Source organism: Schistocerca nitens, chromosome 9 (genome assembly GCF_023898315.1).
Source record: "Schistocerca nitens isolate TAMUIC-IGC-003100 chromosome 9, iqSchNite1.1, whole genome shotgun sequence".
NCBI lineage: Eukaryota > Metazoa > Arthropoda > Insecta > Orthoptera > Acrididae > Schistocerca > Schistocerca nitens.
This window is the reverse complement of record NC_064622.1, coordinates 425,340,817-425,361,009: the sequence shown is the minus strand read 5'-3', so window position 1 is coordinate 425,361,009 and position 20,193 is coordinate 425,340,817. Positions and strand designations below refer to the sequence as shown.

Genomic DNA, 20,193 nt, shown 5'->3' with positions numbered 1-20,193 from the left:
GTGTAGTAACAACACTAAACATGAACAACAATAATGCACTATGGTGGCTGTTCTACCTGCCACAGAGAATTGCTTTTCTAAGCATTTACATACTTACACATGGTGTGTATGTGTAATAAGAAATTACATTGACATCCGTCCTTGTCTTCAGAGTGCTTTTTGCCAGACAGTATATATATATATTATAATATGTGTGTGTGTTCTGGAAAATGTAATAATTCACAAAATGTAATAAAAAATTTGTATTTTTTGTTGTGTTGGGGAGGCAGGAGTGTGCTTTGCCTAGTGTTTTATTACTCTGTTTAATTTTACTTTCTTTATTTTTATAGGATGACATCATTAAAGAGTTCCAAGAGGAGATGAGAAAAATGAAGGCTGTGATTGTGAAGCATGAGAACCGTATACGTGCCTTGGAAGCACGTTTAGCAGCATCGACGCCAGCAGGTGGCGGCCAAGGGGATGATGAAGGTGGTGATGGTCTAGGGATGGCGCACCCACCTGTCGCTGCAGGAAGTGGCGATTCTGTCAGCAACAGTCATCCGCAAGCTGTGACTGCGTCTTCATCAGATGAATTAGCACCTGATGAAGTTTAGCATTTACCCAGATCCATTCGAATTGGAAGTAGGCTACAGAGTCATCACTGTGATTCCCATATTGGGTCAGTCACTTATATGTATTTTAAACGTTTTGTAAGCTAGGCGCATCTGCTATATTTTTTACTTTCAAAAATTGAGTTAGAATGTGTAAAAATAACTGCCTTCATTTATTTTAAATACAGCTGCATTTGCAGCATTGGTCTTCCTGATGAGATGCTGCCTTGGGAAACGTCTGAGAGAAATCTCAATTATTTATTATATTTTTAATGAACTGCACTTATTGTTGTAGCTGATACCAAAAACAACACCCAGTATTTTTCAATACACTTGACCTATAATTTTACCTGATTCGGTTTACCTTAACTTATTATTGATTATATCTGTTACATTGATCATTCAGGCGTTTACAAATTTATAACCTAGCTGATGTTTAAGTCTGTTATTGTCTTGATCCCATTGACGTTGTACCACTGTCTATGAAAATCCTACCAAAACGTTTTTTGAGCATCTAAATGTGTTTCTTCATACAGTGTGTTGTTGCCAAATGTAATCAGTAGTTGAAATTCCTGCACATAGCAGGCCAGTATTTTTCTGTGTAGTTCCCCCTGACATTTAGTTGCAAAAAATGTTCTTGATTGATTGAACTTACTGCATCTAGCACACACAATACTTACTTCATGTTATTGGTGTTTTCAAGTTGTGAGGACTGTACTGTCACAAAAAAATATGGGCTCTTCATATATGCTCAATGTGTGTGTGTGTGTGTGTGTGTGTGTGTGTGTGTGTGTGTGTGTGTGTGGGCGCATGCATGCGCCTGTGGTGTTTAATGAATGAGAGACCACTTAATGCTCACACTGCAAGTTAATTAGTTTAAAGTGCTATTTTTATTACATTCTTGATCTCTGTTACAGAAGAATCATTAGAACCCGCATTTTTAAGTGGATTTATTTATGTAATTTAACAGCTTTAAGTATTGTTTATCCATTAATAGAAAGAATTAAGTTTTTTTTAGAATAGCTGTTGTGTACTCGGGAGACAGAGGTGTAAAAAGAAAAGACTGTTAAAGAGCTTGTTTTGAAATACTAGTCGCTTATGCACATAACTAAAAGGAGTCATAGTACTTCGGTGCTCAGCCAAAACTTGCTCTTGTGCTAATCTACCATGCTGCAGAAACGACTATTTGCTAGTAATAGAGCTTATATTTTGTAAAGAAGAAAACGTTAATTTCTGAAAGCTGTTATCACTGGTTTTTGAACGCACACTTTTAATGTGATTTTGAATTGACTTCAGTGTCAGTCCTTTGAAGAACAGCACATTTTCATGCTGTTTAGATTTCAAATGTAAATTGTTGGATTTTGTAGAAGTTTAATGTTGACATATAATTATGTGATAACTTTATCCAAGCCAGTAATAACTATTTTTGTACTCTGAAGTAAATTGTACTGATATTTCATACATCACAACAGCATCTTAGTGTACACCATGAGCATGTTGGAGAACATTAAGTGGCTATAATTTTGATAATGATATATATATTATATATGTGTGTGTACTCATTCTGCATATCTCACTGAAGTAGACTTTGACTATACTTTGTTACGTGCTATTCCTGCTATGGCATTTTACCTTTGAACAGTGAGCTCAAATGCTTCTTGATGATTGTGTGGTAATAGTTATGATTTTTTTACTTTCTTGCTAAATTTACAGTCATTGTTTTATACTTGATATGGGTGATGTAGCACGAGTCATTACTGTTACGATTTTTGACCTATTAAGAAGATGAGTTTCAGGTTCCTAAGCTATTAATTTAGAAACTGAAAATGAATGCCCTTCATTGTAACACAGTGAATACAGCAATTCAGAAAATAACTCTGTAGGAAGTGTCTTTTCAATGCCAAATTGTAAATAAAGCAGTAAAGTCTGAAGCCCCCACTTATCATTTCAGGTGATATGCATATTGTATAGATACATCATACAAAATCCCCAAATGGTTCATTATTCTTTGTAAATATATATGCATATAAATATATATATTAGTAATTATACCAAAATGCTTTTGTCATTTCTAAGGAGTCCATGACATAGTATGTACGTTAAAAGCCACGTGTAGAGGCTTTCAAACAGGCTGTGTATTTGTTCTGAAAGAAAAGATAACTGTGACAACAAAATTGTCTCTGTGTTTTTTTAACTAATTATACATGACTTTTTCTTAACCCACTGTGAGTTGTTAGACTTTAAAGTTTACTAATTCTCTTGTAGTTCAGATTTTTAAATTAAGAATTTTTCTGTGATTGTGTAAAAACTGCCATGTTAACTGTACAGCTCATGTTATACTTGCTTAATTTTATTGTTATTGTGGAAGTGAAATTGTGCTTATTCTCATTGCAGCATTTACAGTACAAAGTGTAACCCACTTACTAAAATGGTGCCTTCGGTTGAAAAAAATAATATTGCATGATTTCTTTCATTCTTTGATCTAAATTCATGTACTTAAGATATAATGTATCTAATATAAAATTATTGTTCTGTAAATTTCATTTAGTTTAATAAAATGTTAATTTTTGTCAATTCTTTTTCTTCATTGTATGTTGTCATTGTAGTTTGTGCTTGTTGTGTATCATTCTGGTGCATTTAAAATTTGAAAATCTTGAAAGTTTATCAGTAGTTGTTAGAACAGTACACTTGCCTTGTCACCTTTGGTAAAATCCTACATCATCCTTGACGAGAAGAACTGACTATTATTGTTGCTGTTGTGAGGAGCATACCTGTAGATGGGTTGTGATTCATAATTTGAGTCATGCTGCCCAAGATTGTCCCCTTGTTTATGTTACAACTTTCCAAAACAGGAGTTTTCAAAAGAAAACTGCACATGCTCAAAATAATACCCACACATGATGCAGTAACACCATTTTCATAACTGAATTACCAACTCCCCCCCTCCCACCTCACTTAAGCAGTCAATGGCTCAACATAGAGAGAAGTCAAAACAACCTAGGGTAAAATTAAAAGCAAAGGTGTCGATGTTCAAAGTGCAAGAGGGGAGAGAGCATGTAGGTGGAAAGAGTACATTTTCAAAAATCAGTTGAGGAAGTGGCAACCAAACAACTATTCAAGTTGGTTTGTAGAATTGAGTTGAGACATACCATCAGACTTTCAGAAAAGTATAATCCACACAGTCCAAGGATAGAAAGGGCAGATAACTGTGAGAAATATTGCACAATCAGCTTAACAACTCGTGCATCCAAGAATAATAAATTGAAACACGGAAAAGAAAACAGAATCTGTTAGATGATCAGTTTGGCTTTAGGAACAGTAAAGGCACCAGAAATGCAGTCATGATGCAGTTGATAGTGGAAGCAAGACTTGAAAAAACTTTAGACACAATAGGCTTTGTCAATCAAGAAAAAGTGGTTGACACAGTATCATTGTTAAAGACATTCAAAATTCTCAGGAAAATAGCACTTAGCTGTAAGGAAAGACAGGTAATATAAAATATGTACAAGAACCAAGAGAAAAATGGATGACCCAAGAACAAAGTTTTCAGATTAAACAGGGTACAAGAATGGACATAGTCTTTCACTCTTACTGTTAAATCATACATAAAAGAATATATGGCCAAAGTGCAGGTTTGTATGGAAGCAAGTTTAGACTGGGGAAACTGGAAAAGGAGGATACTGAAAATTAGGTGGCCTGATAAATGAAAAGATTCTCTACAGAATCAATGAGAAAAGAAACACGGAAAACACTGACAAGGAGGAATGGGATGGTTGTCATTTGTTAAGACATCAGTGAATAATGTTGCTGGAGGGAGTCATACAGGACTAAAATTGTAAGGGAAGACAGAGACTGGAATGTAATCAATGAATAATTAGGGATTCAGTTTTGGGACACATCAACCCAGACGACTGATGGCCCCTCCATGCACACACAGAAGTACAATGATGTATGATCTGCCTAACGCAAGGGAAATGTACCATACATACAGACATGGTTAATAAGAAGGCAGATGGAGAAATCACAGAGCATGAATCTGAACCATGTCCATTTCAAATAATAGTCCAGTGTTTTACGCACTATGCCACCTCCATGTGAATCTGCAAATGTCAATAGTGGTAACTCTACAAGATTCTTGTTGCTGCTGGGTATGCAGTACTTATACTGATTGCAAATCATTTAACAAATTCAAGAGATTCCAATAGTAATGGACCCTTTTAAATTATCCACAACTACTTCAACTTCCGGTTATATTCATTTGAAAAGAAATGCTATTAAACGTTTTGCAAATTTTCTGCAGTTTTATTTAGACTGCTGCAACTGAGTGTGCGAATCAGCTAACCGGTTTAATTTTCCCTTCGTTACCTCATCCCGTTCACTAAAATTTTTCACAATATTTTGGATCTGATGAAATGGTATATTGTTATTTAGTTCTCGGCTAATGGGCTTCTTACGCCGCCGTTGGTCTCTTAACTACGAAAACATTGTTTCACCTATAATACAATATAAAATTTTCATTTATTTACCATTACAGCTCTTTATTGTAAAATTACACAATTGCTAATCCGTTCAGTATAATACCACTACAGGAAATATCTTGTGACTGAAAATATGTAGGTTTCCCACACGTTTGTTATGCTTAAACATTTTTACGCACTTTATTAAAAATTCGGTATCCATAACCTATTCTCTTGATGACATCGCACGATGGAAATCGGCGTTTCTAGGAGCATTTCAAACTATTCATGACTTCTGAGCTATACTATGATCGATGCTATAACGTTATTGAATATATTAAATGGAACATTATGGAATCCCAGTTTTCGTGCTTCACATCATTTGCCATTGCTACCAATGAGAGCTCATCAGTCATCACTGAGCCACTGTACAATTCTCTCCAAAACCTACGGTACAAACTAGGAAGTACAAAGGAAATAATATCTCTGAGATGCAAAGATCTTACGTGTGCACCATGTTGTCTTCTATATGATTTTGATAAAATTTTTGAAACGGTGAACGATTTTTATGTGATCAGAATGTTATTTAATATTTATTAAGTTGGTGAATGTGGTTTTTACCATTTTATTCACTTTTCAATATCATATTTTTTCGTGATCATAACCTCTTGGATGCGTTGCAAGAATAAATAATTGTGTATAAAGCAGATTTATCCTTTTACGGAAGTTCCGGATGACTAAAGGGTTTTCTTCCCACATCGCTTTCTTACATGCCAATAATGATTGGGCAAATGATTCAACAGCTGACAAACGAACGGGGGCCACGGCTTCGAATCCCGTTTGTATCTGAAGTTACAGAACTGCTATTTCCATTTGTTACCAATGTTTGCTCATACTTCTCTGTAAACAGAATTGTTTTTGTGGTATTTTTTCCGTGTAAAATGTCTTCAAAACTGACATCCTCCACGAGCATCCTACAATACTGAAAATAAAAATTAGGCATCAGCGATTGTGTTCTAACAACATAGAGTGATAGGGGATGACGCCTACTGCAGATATTTGTACATCTTAACTCCGTGTGCATCAAATCACCTGAAGTTTAGTTGGAAACTACACGCAATCTATATTTTACACAGCATACAAGTTGACGCGCTTTTTGTACTGCTCTGATGACAAGACACTCGTTCGTTCCTGTATTGATGGTGTGAACGTTTGCGGCTATTGCTTTTCAGTAAATAAAAAAATAATTTGCGGCACGTAGTTCTCTGACGATTTGAAGATAGGAGACTTATTTTCCGTTGCACTGTGTAGTACAGTGATCTGATAATCAGCGGATATGGATATTGTTTGGCGGCTTAGCTCAAATGAATTCGAATAGTAGTTCCCTTTTGTGTCTGAAACTTCGCCCCTATACAAAACCGCCGGAATAAATGTGTCATAGTTTTAGGAAATAACCGCAATATGAGGAACCACCGTGAAATTAGGCCAGTGGAAGCGAGTTTCCATGGCGTAACATTAATTGTAATGGGTTCCCTTTCTTTTAGCATTGTAGATTCTGTCTGATGAAGTGAAATTTCGTATTTACACAAGGAAATTAGCTATGATAGTGTGAAAAGGGTTGAAGTCTCCTATAGGTCGTCAAGGGTAGCCGAAGTAAATTATTATTCGTCTTATACATTATCTGGCGCATTACTGTTTACTCAGAGCATTACATGCTAACAACACGTAGCCCGTAGCTCCGAAACCCTAAGGAACCCTTACATGCAACGAGACATTAGGATACGCAATGAAGCTGTTAAAGCCTACTTGGGTTAGCCACGATGGTGAGTTCTCAATATGAACGTTTTTTCAATACATAGAAAATTATGAGCTCCATAATGAACTATGACACAAAATTATCATTGTATAATTAATGATTTTTTTCAGAACTTCCTATTTTCTCTGTTGACATCCATCCTGACGGATCCAGGTTTGCAACAGGAGGACAAGGTACTATTATGTGATGTATTTGGTATAATATGTTTGTGAACTTAATGTAAATCTTGTGTTTGACCAAAAGCATTTATTTATATGAACAGGACACCACTTCCACAGTGCAAGTGTAGAAGAAAGATGTAGTAGCATCAGTGTGTTTTCGTAAAGATCTGGACCAAGAATAGAATAGATTTATTCACCCTTGAGTACAATTGAATGCACATATTTGTCTCTGTTATAGCCCATTAAAATTTTTTTGTGTGTGCATTCAGCAGCAAATGCATAGTATATTAGTTTTATACATATAGATCACAAAGGACTAAGAATGTATTAGCCACTGCATAAAACTATGGTGCATAAGGGAACCAGAAATGAACAGTTTGAAACTATTTGATTTCTCAGCTATGCAGAACTATGTCCAAAAGAAGAAATGGATTAAGAAATTGTGAACTGTTGGTTGGTTTGTAGGATTGAAGGGACCACACTGCTACGGTCATCGGTCACTGTGAACTGTTAACAAAAAATTTGACTCTCAGAACATAGACCTTTTGAATATCACAGTTGTCAAGATGGTTTTTAGTTTGACACATTTGGTCCATGACAGTGCTACCAGTAGTTGGCTTTGCCCTTAGTTTATTTCTATGTGCTTTATGATCAATTGACGGAAATCACAATTTGTGGATTATTACGCCAGCTTTGTGTAAAACAGCATTGTTACCCGTGTATTTCATCTTTTTGCAGGTGGAGATTCTGGAAGAATTGTTATTTGGAATATGGCTCCAGTTGTTAGTCCAGAAATTGAAAACGATGAAAATATACCGAAAATGTTGTGCCAAATGGATAATCACCTAGGTATGCTTACAGCCTACACCTATTTGTTTCTTTCATTTTTTTAATGAGCTATTTCTTACAGCAAAATTTCAGATTAACATTAACTGTAATGATCACATAGTTTCTCAAATTTTCACTGCAATAACTGCAGGTGGTTAATTTTAACTGACTGCTCATATATACATGAAGCTTGGTTTGTTCTGCACTCTGTACATCGTAGATTGAAACTTCCTATGGGTTGACTCTTACACAGTAGATTACAGCAACCAGCCACTTTTTACAGTGCTATTTATTTAAACAGCACCGTTATTGATTATGAATCTTCAGATGGCTAGTTCACGCTTTACATTAGCTTTTGCCTTTTGTTTGCCCAACGGATGAAATTTCATTGGGGTAATGGTGCATTACAATCAAAACAAGTTGTGAGGCAATGTCTTTTTAACTGTAATTGTGCTTCACAACAATTTTAAGTGAAGTGAACAAATTATTAAAGGGAAGACATTCTGGTGAGTAACCGAAACATTCTGTAACTTTACAGGTGTCTTTGCTACAGGCTGTGTCCTTCCTAGTTCTTGGTAAGGGTTATTTAGTGCCCACACCCCCACACTTCCTTTGTTTCTGCATGCAATTCTTCCAAAATTTTCATTGGTGATTTGCCTATTATGTAATATAGCTTTCCTGAACATATCTTGCTAAACTAAAGTGTGTTAATGTGGAGGGAAAATAGATGTTGGGATGTGCTACATTTCATGGCATAACTACAACCTTTATTTTGTATTCACATTTTTTAGTGTCACTGCCTCACAGCCAATTTGTCGCCTCTAACAAAACCTAGACCTTGGGCTAATGTTACAGGTCAATTTGTTAACAAAGATATGATGTTGATGGGGGACGGAACTCAGTCACACTTGAACCTCATTTCCTTAACTCCTGAGGAAAAAAATCCTATGCGTATAGAACTCATTACCAAGTGCAATATGACCTTATAAAATGTAAAAGCCATAAAAATTCTATAGTATGTGTGAATGATGGTACAAAAAACTTTTTGGTCTCTGCTTTTACCTAATACACAAGGCATAATCTGTATCACTTCAGGCAGGGGGGTTACCTTCATAGTCTCGGATGTTATTGAATTTAGCATATGTTAAAATTCAGGAGTAAGTGAGAATCATGTATTTTTTTTGTTTTCCCCACAAAAATTTCTGCCACTGAGATACAGGCCTCCAAAGATGACACTGTAAACACCATTTTGAAGATGCAAATTTTGGATTTTTTTTTAAATGTTGTATCTCTGTAAAAGTTCTAGATATTTTGTTAGAGTTTTTTCTTTTTAATTTGAAAGATAATTGCTTTATGATGACAGTGGTATCCTCCATTTGGACATTTCTGTCAAAGTTCTTTTTCTTAATTTACAGATTTTTTTTTTTCAAAAATGTCAATCCAGGAAAGTTAGATCTTTTTTCTGCTGATTATTACCAATTAGTGCTATCTTCTGTGTAAAGGAGAGCTTCCACTTTTAAGTTGGACAGGTTTTATTTTAAAAAAAAAACATTTTTTTTTTAACTTTCAAAGGTAATATATGCTTTCAATGAAGTTGTTTCTTACTAATTTCTTTGTTACAATGTTTATTTCCATTGTCTTTGTTGCAGTTATCTCTTATCACTTTCTTTGTTGCAGTTATTTCTTTTCAGTCTCATTGTCACAGATATTCTTACACTTTGTTGTAGTTTCTTGTCAGTTTCTTTATTGTGGTTGTTCATTGCAGGTTTCTGTATTGTAGTTGTTCAGTGCTAATTTGTTTTCTGAAAATGCTTCTAAGAAATCTGAGACCATGCAGTAAGTTCTCTCTTTTCGTGAGCAATTTGCCAGTTGACACAGTTGCAGTGTGTTTTGTGAAAAGGACTGTTTGAAATGTCTTCTGACTGGGGCCACAGGAGAGTGAAGTATGCTGACTATTTGCATATCCATAAAAGACTGATATAAAAGACAGACAAAAAAACAGACTTTACTCAAGTTGGGAATAAGTGTTCTCATTTGAAGAGTCTGTTTCAAAGTTAAGATGTTTCCAGTGATGAATTTTTGTGTTCTAAATGTTTTAACAGAATAACAACAATGATAGTATCTGAACAAGGTGAAGCCTCCCATGGTGCAGGTGATGCAGATTTTGCATCAATAGAGGAAGAATTAAATACCCTGATCAGTCAACTACAGAGGTAGATGTTAGTCCTGTTTAGAAACTGTGATCAGTGAAGTCGAGCCACAAGCTCTATGCCTCAAGAAAGCTCAGAGAAATTACTAAAGCAGTGGATGAATGCACTACAGCAAAACTGACCACACTCGCCAAAGTAGAAATTCCATCTTCAGAAGAAAATGAACCAAAGCACTCTTTCACCTCTTGCCAAGAATTTTTCACAAATATCAATTCAGCTGGTGAATATTGTGCACCCTACAGTGAAAGGGTGCAAGTTTTAACTATTGTTCCAGAGACATTTTCAAAGAAAACAATTTTGAGCCATATTCCATCAGTATCAAAGTACATTGTAGACAACTCAAGAAATGTGAGGTCTGTAAAAGGAGTCTTTGGAAGGCCAGATCCCTATTAGGCCTATGTTCATCCTGTAGAAGCAGCTTAAGTTCAAATAGTGCAGTCATTTTATCTGGAAGATAAGTAGAACTGTTTTCGCCAGAGTGCCAACAAAAAAGACACTATATCTGTAACAGTTGAAAGTCAAAAAGTTATGTAAGTGAAGAGGTACATGACTGGCGGTATTAAAGAAACTTAATAGCAATTTATAGGAGCAACTATACAACTTCACATGTTGGAAGATCAAAATTTTATGCACTGCAATCCAAGTGGGTAGTTCCACACCCATCTAGAGATGTCTGTCTGTATGTGTACTGCGTGAATTTTGAACGTTGTATGGTAACTTTCAAGAACTTACTGGAGCACATGACATATGACACCTTGGTTGTTGGGCGTGTGAAGTCATTAGTAGTCTGTTATGTAAAGCAAGATACTTGTTTGTTTCAAGAATTTGGCAACTGCCTTGGAAAGGGAGGACTGTCTTTACAGCCACTTGGCTGGAAGACGTAGCAGATAACTCTGCAGAAATTACATATGTGGCATGGGAGGAAAGCAAACTAATTAAGAAAACTGTGCCTTTGACAGTCTCATTGATGAACTTGGTAAATGGTCAGTGAAAGGAATAACACACCAGCATCTGAAAAAATTGCAAGAACGACACATTGCAGAAGTGAAAGGGTGTGTACAGGCTGAAAAACTATGTTTAGTGCTTCACTTTGATTTTGCTGAGAACTGGTCTGTAATTCTCCCACAAGAAGTACAAGGGTATCATTGGAGTAATAACCAGGTTTCAATTTATACAGGAGTGACATATTTTCAAAACAAGACCACAAGTGTTGCAGTTATAAGTGATGACATAGGCCATGACTTAGCACATGCCTTGCTAGCAATGCGCAAAATTCTTCAACTGCAAACAGGGGCAGAGATCATCATTATTTCTGATGGTGCTCCTAGTCATTTTAAGTGCTACTGGTCACAGGAAGAGTCCTTGTGATGGTGTAGGAGGCCTGCTGAAGCAATATGCTACAAAACACAATCTTTCGAGATCAAATACAGCTGCAATTCAGAATGCTGAGGATTTTACGAGAGCCGTGAAATGTTGCACATCCACAGCCCTCATTCTTTTGTCCAAAGAGGAAATCAAAGAATTCCATGAGCGGAAAAAAAAGAAGAATGGTCCAAACAAACTACTCCTGCGAAAGAAATTCAGAAGACACGTTTTTGGACTCAAAGTGATGGGCAAACTCATATTGCATGCACTTTAAAGAGCAAGAGAGAAGAAATTTCATTCGTTGGCCAACACCTTAGAAACAGCAGGATAATATTTGGATTCACGACCTAAGAAGGGGAGTGTTCGTGGTGTGTGTGTGTGTGTGTGTGTGTGTACAAAATTGTAGTGAACTTTATGCTAACACATGGACCAGCTACTGGATATAGGTTTCCAGCTGAAGGACAGCAACAACGCCATCAGTGCTCACTTCCTGTTCACAGTGTTTTGAAGATTGTAAGTGCTCCAGTTCCTATTGGTTCAACAGGAATGCATGACTGTATATCAAAAAAAGATACTGAAGCAGTGGAACACACTTTTAGTTCATTGACTGTCTAATTTCAATTCAAAACAGTGTGCACGGAAGTTGTATAAAGTGAAGCTTTTAAGTCTTCGAACCTTTCACATACATTTTGGAACCATTTAAAATGCTTGAAAAATGAGTCTCTTACTCATCTTTGAAAACTAAAATTGTGTTAAATAAGGCTAGGTTTTGATGTTTATGAGCCTGTTGTGTGATAATGTGGTAATAAAACAGGTTTTATGTATGGCAAAAATTTCAGTTGCTTATAAAACCTGTTCAACCTAAAAGTGGAAGCTCTCCTTTTCAGCGAATGTAAAACTATATGGTACTAATCAACAGGAAAGAAATCAAAATTTTATGGATTGGCATTTTTAAAGAAAAAATCCATAAATTATAAGTAAAGTTCAGAATGCTATAATAAAATAACTTTGACAGCTAAGTCCAAATGAAGGATTTCTTTGTAATCATAAAGCAGCTATCCTTCAAATAAGAAACACCCCCAACAAAATATCTGGAACTGGTCCAGAGATACAGACAGCATTTTAAATTTTTTTCCAAAATTTACAACTTTAAAATGGTATGTGCAGTGTCATCTTTGGAGGGCTGTATCTTGGAACAGTTTTTTTTTTTTTTTTTTTTTTTTTTTTTTTTTTTTTTTTTTTTTTTTGGAGAAAACAAAAATGTGTGTGTTTCTTACTTAGTTTGACATTTTAACATATGCGAAATTCAGTAACATCGGAGATGATGAAAGTAAGATTTTTTCCTAGCCTTCCTGTATTGATATGGACTATGCCATAAGTAAATAAATAAATAAAATTACTGCATATGACAGCTGATGTGATATGAAGTCTTGATGTAAGTAAAGGCCTATAGCAGTTAGAATAATTTGAACGATGCAAAGTGATAGCCTATAAAACAAAGAACATGAATGAAAAGTGTTTGCTGCATACAAGGATAAATTTGATAATACTGATGATTATGTAATTCCAATCCCAAAGAAAGTAGGTGTCGACAGGTGTGAAAATTACTGAACTATCAGTTTAATAAATCATGGCTACAAAATACTGACACACATTATTTGCAGAGGAATGGAAAAAGTCATAGAAGCCGACCTCAGGAAAGATCAGTTTGGATTCCATAGAAATGTTCGAACATGCGAGGCAATACTGACCCAATGACTTATCTTAGAAGATAGATTAAGGAAAGGCAAACATACATTTCTAACATTTGTAGACTCGCTGAAAGCTTTTGACAATGTTGACTGGGGTAAAATAAAAGAAGAGAAAGGCTATTCACAATTTTTACAGAAACCAGACAGCAATTATTACTACAAGAGTCGAGCGGTGTGAAAGGGAAGCAGTGATTGAAAAGGGAGTGAGACAGGGCTGTAACCTATCCCCGATGTTATTCAATTTGTATACTGAGCAAGCAGTGAAGGAAACAAAAGAAAAATTTGGAGTAGGAATTAAAATCCATGGGAAAGAAATGGAAACTTTGAGGTTTGCCAACGGCATTGTAATTCTGTCAGAGACAGCAAAGGACCTGGAAGAGCGGTTAAACAGAATGGACAGTGTCTTGAAAGGAGGATGTGAGATGACCACCATCAAAAGCAAAAGGAGAATAATGGAATGTAGTCAAATTAAATCAGGTGATGCTGAGGGAATTAGATTAGGAAATAAGACACTGAAAGTAGTAGATGAGTTTTTTTCTTTGTAGAGCAAAATAACTGAGGATTGTCGAAGTAGAGAGGATATAAAATGTAGATGGTCTCTGATAAGGCAACTGTTTCTGAAGAAGAGAAATTTGTTAACATCAAGTATAGATTTAAGTGTCAGAAAGTCCTTTTAGAAAGTATTTGTATGGACTGTAACCATGCATGTTAGTGAAACATGGACAATAAATAGTTTAGACAAGAAGAGAATAGAAGCTTTCAAAATGTGGTGCTAGAGAAGAATGCTGAAGATTGGATGGGTAGATCAAGTAAAATGAGCAGGTACTGAATAGAATTGGGGAGAAGAGGAATTTGTGGCACAACCTGACTAAAAGAAGGGATCGGTTGGTAGGACACATTCTGAGGCATCAAGGGATCACTAATTTAGTATTGGAGGCAAGTGTGGAGGGTGAAAATCATAGGGGGAGACCAAGAGATGAATACACTAAGCAGGTTCAGAAGGATGTAGGTTGCAATAGTCTTGCTTTTAGAAAAGTGTTACGAGAAATTTGTTACATAAGCCATTAAGACTAAATGCTTGTTCCAGATCACAGCAGATAGCGCTCAAAGTAAACAATTTCAATGTTATGGAATACTGTACATGGAGGACAGACATCAAGTATTATTTAAATGAAAGCTCCATGGTTAATTGCAACATAATTCATTTTTTTTATAGTTTTGTGTTATCTTTTGGAGATTTCTACTGAATTGATCACACAAATACTACTATAGACAGAAGGGCAGGTGCTAAATACCAGTCCAGAATAAAGTATCTTGAACTGTTGTACCTGTTCAGTGACAGAGGGTCCTCATAACACTATCAGTCTGTGTAGCATTCATCTATCTAAGATTCAAGCCCTGGAGTGACAAGAAATAATATTTTAAAAACTTTTCACTTCATGAGTTGTTTGTTTAGTGAACATGCTTAAAAGTTCAGGATCAACACGGAGATAAATGGAATCTTAGGTTCATAAGAGAAAGAAGATACCTAGCGACAGTAGTACAGGAATAAAACTAAACTCAGAACAAGATAGCAGTAAACATAAAATCCATGAAGGTTCAGTGCTACATCTATTTCAGAGTTTAATCCACCTAAATTATCTAACACTGACCTCAAAGGAGTGTTCAAAAACTCTTAATCCTTCTTGAAGAGATTAGCATGTTGATCAAAAGGCAGCTTCAACTGTAGCATACGTATTTCAGGAGACTGTTGAATAGGCCTACTGCAGGTTCACACTAAAAAAAAATTCATGTTCTGTGTTGGGTTGATGTGGGGGGAGGAGACCAAACTGCAAGGTCATTGGTCTCATCGGATTAGGGAGGAAGCATCCTGGCATTTTGCCTGAAGCAATTTAGGGAAATCATGAGAAACCTAAATCAGAACGGGTGGACACAGGATTGAACTGTCATCCTCTCAAATGCAAGTCCAGTGTGCTAACCACTGTGCCACCTCGCTTGGTCATGTTCTGAAATTTCAAATGAGTAAAAAAGAATCCTCTGGTACCAGAAATAGATACTAATGATCATGTGCAAGGCGAAATAGCATGTGTAAAATTACTTGGTGCTCAGTTGGCTAACAAACTAAAATGGCGTCAATACATATGCCTACATAAATTAATCAAGTTACTCAGCTTACACACCCCCCCCCCCCCCTTTCCTCTTCTTCCCCTGACTCAGTTGTATCATTCATTATATTGTCTTGAAAAACTAGGTTGCTATTTTGTGTTGTGTACTGTTCGCAGCCTCATGTTAACCTAGGAGATGCGAAAATGTCAATATGGTAGTAGTAGTGGATATTGGCCCCTTGTAGAACTCTGCCCATGGGTGAAAATCAGCCTCTCTTAATACTTCACTTCATAGGCTGTATGGATACAAGACGTACTAATGTAAAATGTGTTACTCTTTTATGAGACTTAAATGTACAGAGAGAGCACAAAGTCTTTCCCTGATTGTAATAATAACCGTTTGACATAATAATTTACATTTTATGCTGTTACTTAGGTTAGTGTTACTAGTTTTTTTTAAGACCACTTATGTTAGTAAACCTCAACAGGTACTCCCTTGGTAGCTCGGAGAATGTTGAGGCGGTATTCCAGTTCCCGCAAGGTGTTTCGTAACATGTGTTCTGTCACAGTACCCACAGCAGCTTGTATCCTAGCCTTCAGTTTGTCGTCATCAGCAACTGGTGTGACAAAGACTCTGTCCTTGATATGGCCCCAGAAAAAAAAAGTCAAGGGGCGTAATGTCTGGAGAGGGGAGTAATGTCTGGTTTGGTGGATTGGAAGGAGTGCTATACCATGACAGAGTCTTCGTCATACCAGTTGCTGGCGTCAATGAACTGAAGGCTAGGATACAAGCTGCTGTGGTTATTGTGACAGAACACATGTTACGAAACACCTGGCGGGAAATGGAATACCACCTCGACATTATTCGAGATACCAAGGGTGCACATGTTGAGGTTTACAACATAAGTGGTCTTAAAAAAACTGTAACAGTAACCTATGTAACGGCATCAAATATAACTTATTATGTCAAACAGTTTTTCTGTTATAAATTTTTATAATCAAGGTAAGACTTTTTTCTAAAATCATTGTCAATGCAAATGTAACATGCTCCTTCATGGCAGCTGCTGATACATGGGACAGCTCGTTCCCCCCCTCCCCCTCAGTTCGTGAGCACTATTTAGTTACCAACAGTGAAAATTAGAATATCTCCCACTTAGACATGCCGGAACACCTCTTTCGGAGGAAGTAATAGGAAGAGAAGAGCAAGTAGACAAAGATGACAAGGGAGGTGACATTCTGCAACAGAATTTGACAGAGCTCTAAAAGAACTATGGGACAACAAAGTAACGGGTGTCGATTAGATTAGATTAGTACTTGTTCCATAGATCATGAATGCGACACTTCGTGATGACGTGGAACGTGTCAGGTTAATAAAAGGTGTGTGTGTGTGTGTGTGTGTGTGTGTGTGTGTGTGTGTGTGTGTGTGTGTGTGTGTAGGGGGGGGGGGGGGGGGGGAATTACCCACTTACTATATCCAAAAATTCATCTAATGAGTAGGAGGAGTTGCCATTAAGAAATTCTTTTACTTTCCTTTTAAATGCTATGTGGCTATCTGTCAGACTTTTGATGCTATTAGGTAAGTGACCAAAGACTTTTGTGGTAGCATAATTTACGCCCTTCTGAGCCAAAGTTAGATTTAACCTTGAGTAGTGAAGATCATCCTTTCTCTTAGTGTTGTAGCCATGTACACTGCTATTACTTTTGAATTCGTTCGGATTGTTAATAACAAATTTCATAATTGAATATATATATATATATTGTGAGGCTACAGTGAATATTTCTAGCTCTTTAAATAAGTGTCTGCAGGATGATCTTGGATGAGCTCCAGTTACATGCTTTTGTGCAACCCCAGAATATGATGCCATACGAAAACAGAGAATGAAAGTAGGCATGATAAGCTAATTTACTCAGATGTACATCGCCAAAATTTGCAATGACCCTAATAGCATAAGTAGCTGAACTCAAACGATTCAGCATATCCTCAGTGTGTGTGTGTGTGTTCTTTTTTTTCCAGTTCAACCCCTCATCAATGCATACACCTAGAAATTTTGAATTTTCTACCTTAGCTACCGATTTCTGGTCGAAGTCTATATTTATTAATGGTGTCATTCCATTTACTGTGTGGAACTGTATATACTGTGTTTTGTCAAAGTTTAATGATAGCCCATTTCCAGAGAACCACTTAATGATTTTCTGAAAAACATCGTTTACAATTTCACCAGTTAATTCTTGTCTGTTAGGTGTGATAGCTATATTTGTATCATCAGCAGAAAGTACCAGCTTTGCATCTTCGTGAATATAGAATGGCAAGTCATTAATATATATTAAGAACAGCAGAGGACTGAAGACCGAACCTTGTGGCACCCCATTCTTGATTGTTTCCCAGTTTGAGAAATCACCAGTTTTTTGCATATTATGTGAACTGCTTATTTCAACTTTCTGCACTCTTCCAGTTAGGTATGATTTAAACCATTTGAGCACTGTCCCATTCATACCACAGTACTTGAGCTTATCTAGAAGTATTCCATGATTTATACAATCAAAAGCCTTTGATAGATCACAAAAAATCCAAACGGGTGACTTCCGGTTACTCAGAGCATTTAATATTTCATTAGTGAAAGTATATATAGCATTTTCCGCAAACTGACATTTTGTTAAAACTTTATTTTTACAAAGGTGTGAAGCTACTCTACATTACATTACTTTTTCAAGAATTTTGGATAAAGCTGTCAGAAGAGAGATTGGGCAGTAGTTGTTGACATCAGACGTATCCCCTTTTTTATGCAGTGGTTTAACAATGGCACACTTCAGTCTGTCTGGGAAAATACCTTGCTTCAGGGAGCTATTACATATTTGGCTAAGAATCCCACTTATTTCTTGGGAACAAGCTTTTATTATCCTGCTGGAAATGCCATCAGTTCCATGTGAGCATTTATTCTTGAGAGAGTTTATTATCTTCCTAATTTCAGAAAGAGAGGTGGGTGGAATTTCAATTGTATCAAATGGTGTGGGTAAGGCCTCTTCCATTAACTGCCTTGCTTCTTCTAATGAACATTTAGATCCTATTTTCTCTATAACATTTACAAAATGATTATTCAAGATGTTTTCGACTTCTGGCTTGTTGTTTCTCAAGTTTCCATTTGCTTTGATGGTGATGCCATCATCCTGTACTCTTGGTTGCACTGTCTCCCTTGTAATAATATTCCAAATTGTTTTGGTTGTGTTATCAGAGGTATTAATCTCAGACATGATGCGCACATACTTTTGGACTTTTTAATAACCTTTCTTAATGTAGCACAGTAGTTTTTATAATATTTGACTGCTTCTGGGTCATTACTCTTTCTTGTTGTTAGATACAGTTCCCTTTTGTGGTTACAAGAGATTTTTATTCCTTTAGTAAGCCAAGGTTTTTTGTGTGGTTTGTTATAATTAGATTTAACTACTTTCCTGGGGAAACAGTTTTCAAATTCTCCTACAAGTGTATCATGAAATAAGTTATATTTTAAATTAGCATCGGGTTCCTTGTACACCTCATCCCAGTATAACTGCTAAAGATTTTCTCTGAAATTTCTAATTGTTGAGTCATTAATTGAACGCACAACTTTGGAGGGTAGTTTTGAATTACTGAATGGAGCTATGTCATATACTGTAACTAGCTGAGCATCACGATCAGAAAGGCCATTCTCAACAGGACAAGAATTTTTGTTTTTAAACCTATCTTGGTCTATAAAAGTGTTATCTACACTCCTGGAAATTGAAATAAGAACACCGTGAATTCATTGTCCCAGGAAGGGGAAACTTTATTGACACATTCCTGGGGTCAGATACATCACATGATCACACTGACAGAACCACAGGCACATAGACACAGGCAACAGAGCATGCACAATGTCGGCACTAGTACAGTGTATATCCACCTTTCGCAGCAATGCAGGCTACTATTCTCCCATGGAGACGATCGTAGAGATGCTGGATGTAGTCCTGTGGAACGGCTTGCCATGCCATTTCCACCTGGCGCCTCAGTTGGACCAGCGTTCGTGCTGGACGTGCAGACCGTGTGAGACGACGCTTCATCCAGTCCCAAACATGCTCAGTGGGGGACAGATCTGGAGATCTTGCTGGCCAGGGTAGTTGACTTACACCTTCTAGAGCACGTTGGGTGGCACGGGATACATGCGGACGTGCATTGTCCTGTTGGAACAGCAAGTTCCCTTGCCGGTCTAGGAATGGTAGAACGATGGGTTCGATGACGGTTTGGATGTACCGTGCACTATTCAGTGTCCCCTCGACGATCACCAGTGGTGTACGGCCAGTGTAGGAGATCGCTCCCCACACCATGATGCCGGGTGTTGGCCCTGTGTGCCTCGGTCGTATGCAGTCCTGATTGTGGCACTCACCTGCACAGCGCCAAACACGCATACGACCATCATTGGCACCAAGGCAGAAGTGACTCTCATCGCTGAAGACGACACGTCTCCATTCATCCCTCCATTCACGCCTGTCGCGACACCACTGGAGGCGGGCTGCACGATGTTGGGGCGTGAGCGGAAGACGGCCTAACGGTGTGCGGGACCGTAGCCCAGCTTCATGGAGACGGTTGCGAATGGTCCTCGCCGATACCCCAGGAGCAACAGTGTCCCTAATTTGCTGGGAAGTGGCGGTGCGGTCCCCTACGGCACTGCGTAGGATCCTACGGTCTTGGCGTGCATCCGTGCGTCGCTGCGGTCCGGTCCCAGGTCGACGGGCACGTGCACCTTCCGCCGACCACTGGCGACAACATTGATGTACTGTGGAGACCTCACGCCCCACGTGTTGAGCAATTCGGCGGTACGTCCACCCGGCCTCCCGCATGCCCACTATACGCCCTCGCTCAAAGTCCGTCAACTGCACATACGGTTCACGTCCACGCT

At 37.4% G+C, this 20,193-nt stretch overlaps 2 protein-coding genes across 3 annotated transcripts in view; both read left to right on the top strand.

The window, feature by feature from the left end:
• The window catches only part of LOC126202975 (coronin-6), an 85,190-nt gene extending 82,026 nt beyond the window's left edge, over window positions 1-3,164 (top strand). For both annotated transcript variants that reach the window (XM_049937118.1, XM_049937117.1), the window contains exon 9: window positions 330-3,164. In XM_049937118.1, the coding sequence (XP_049793075.1) occupies window positions 330-593 (264 nt within the window). In that variant the 3' untranslated portion in view covers window positions 594-3,164. The remainder of the gene's footprint in view (window positions 1-329) is intronic.
• Window positions 3,165-5,775: 2,611 nt separating this feature from the next.
• LOC126203468 (protein HIRA) overlaps window positions 5,776-20,193 on the top strand; it is a 242,211-nt gene continuing 227,793 nt past the window's right edge. Inside the window, exons 1-3 of the mRNA XM_049937786.1 lie at window positions 5,776-6,870; window positions 6,974-7,036; window positions 7,763-7,873. Coding sequence (XP_049793743.1) covers window positions 6,834-6,870; window positions 6,974-7,036; window positions 7,763-7,873 — 211 coding nt within the window. The 5' untranslated portion in view covers window positions 5,776-6,833. The remainder of the gene's footprint in view (window positions 6,871-6,973; window positions 7,037-7,762; window positions 7,874-20,193) is intronic.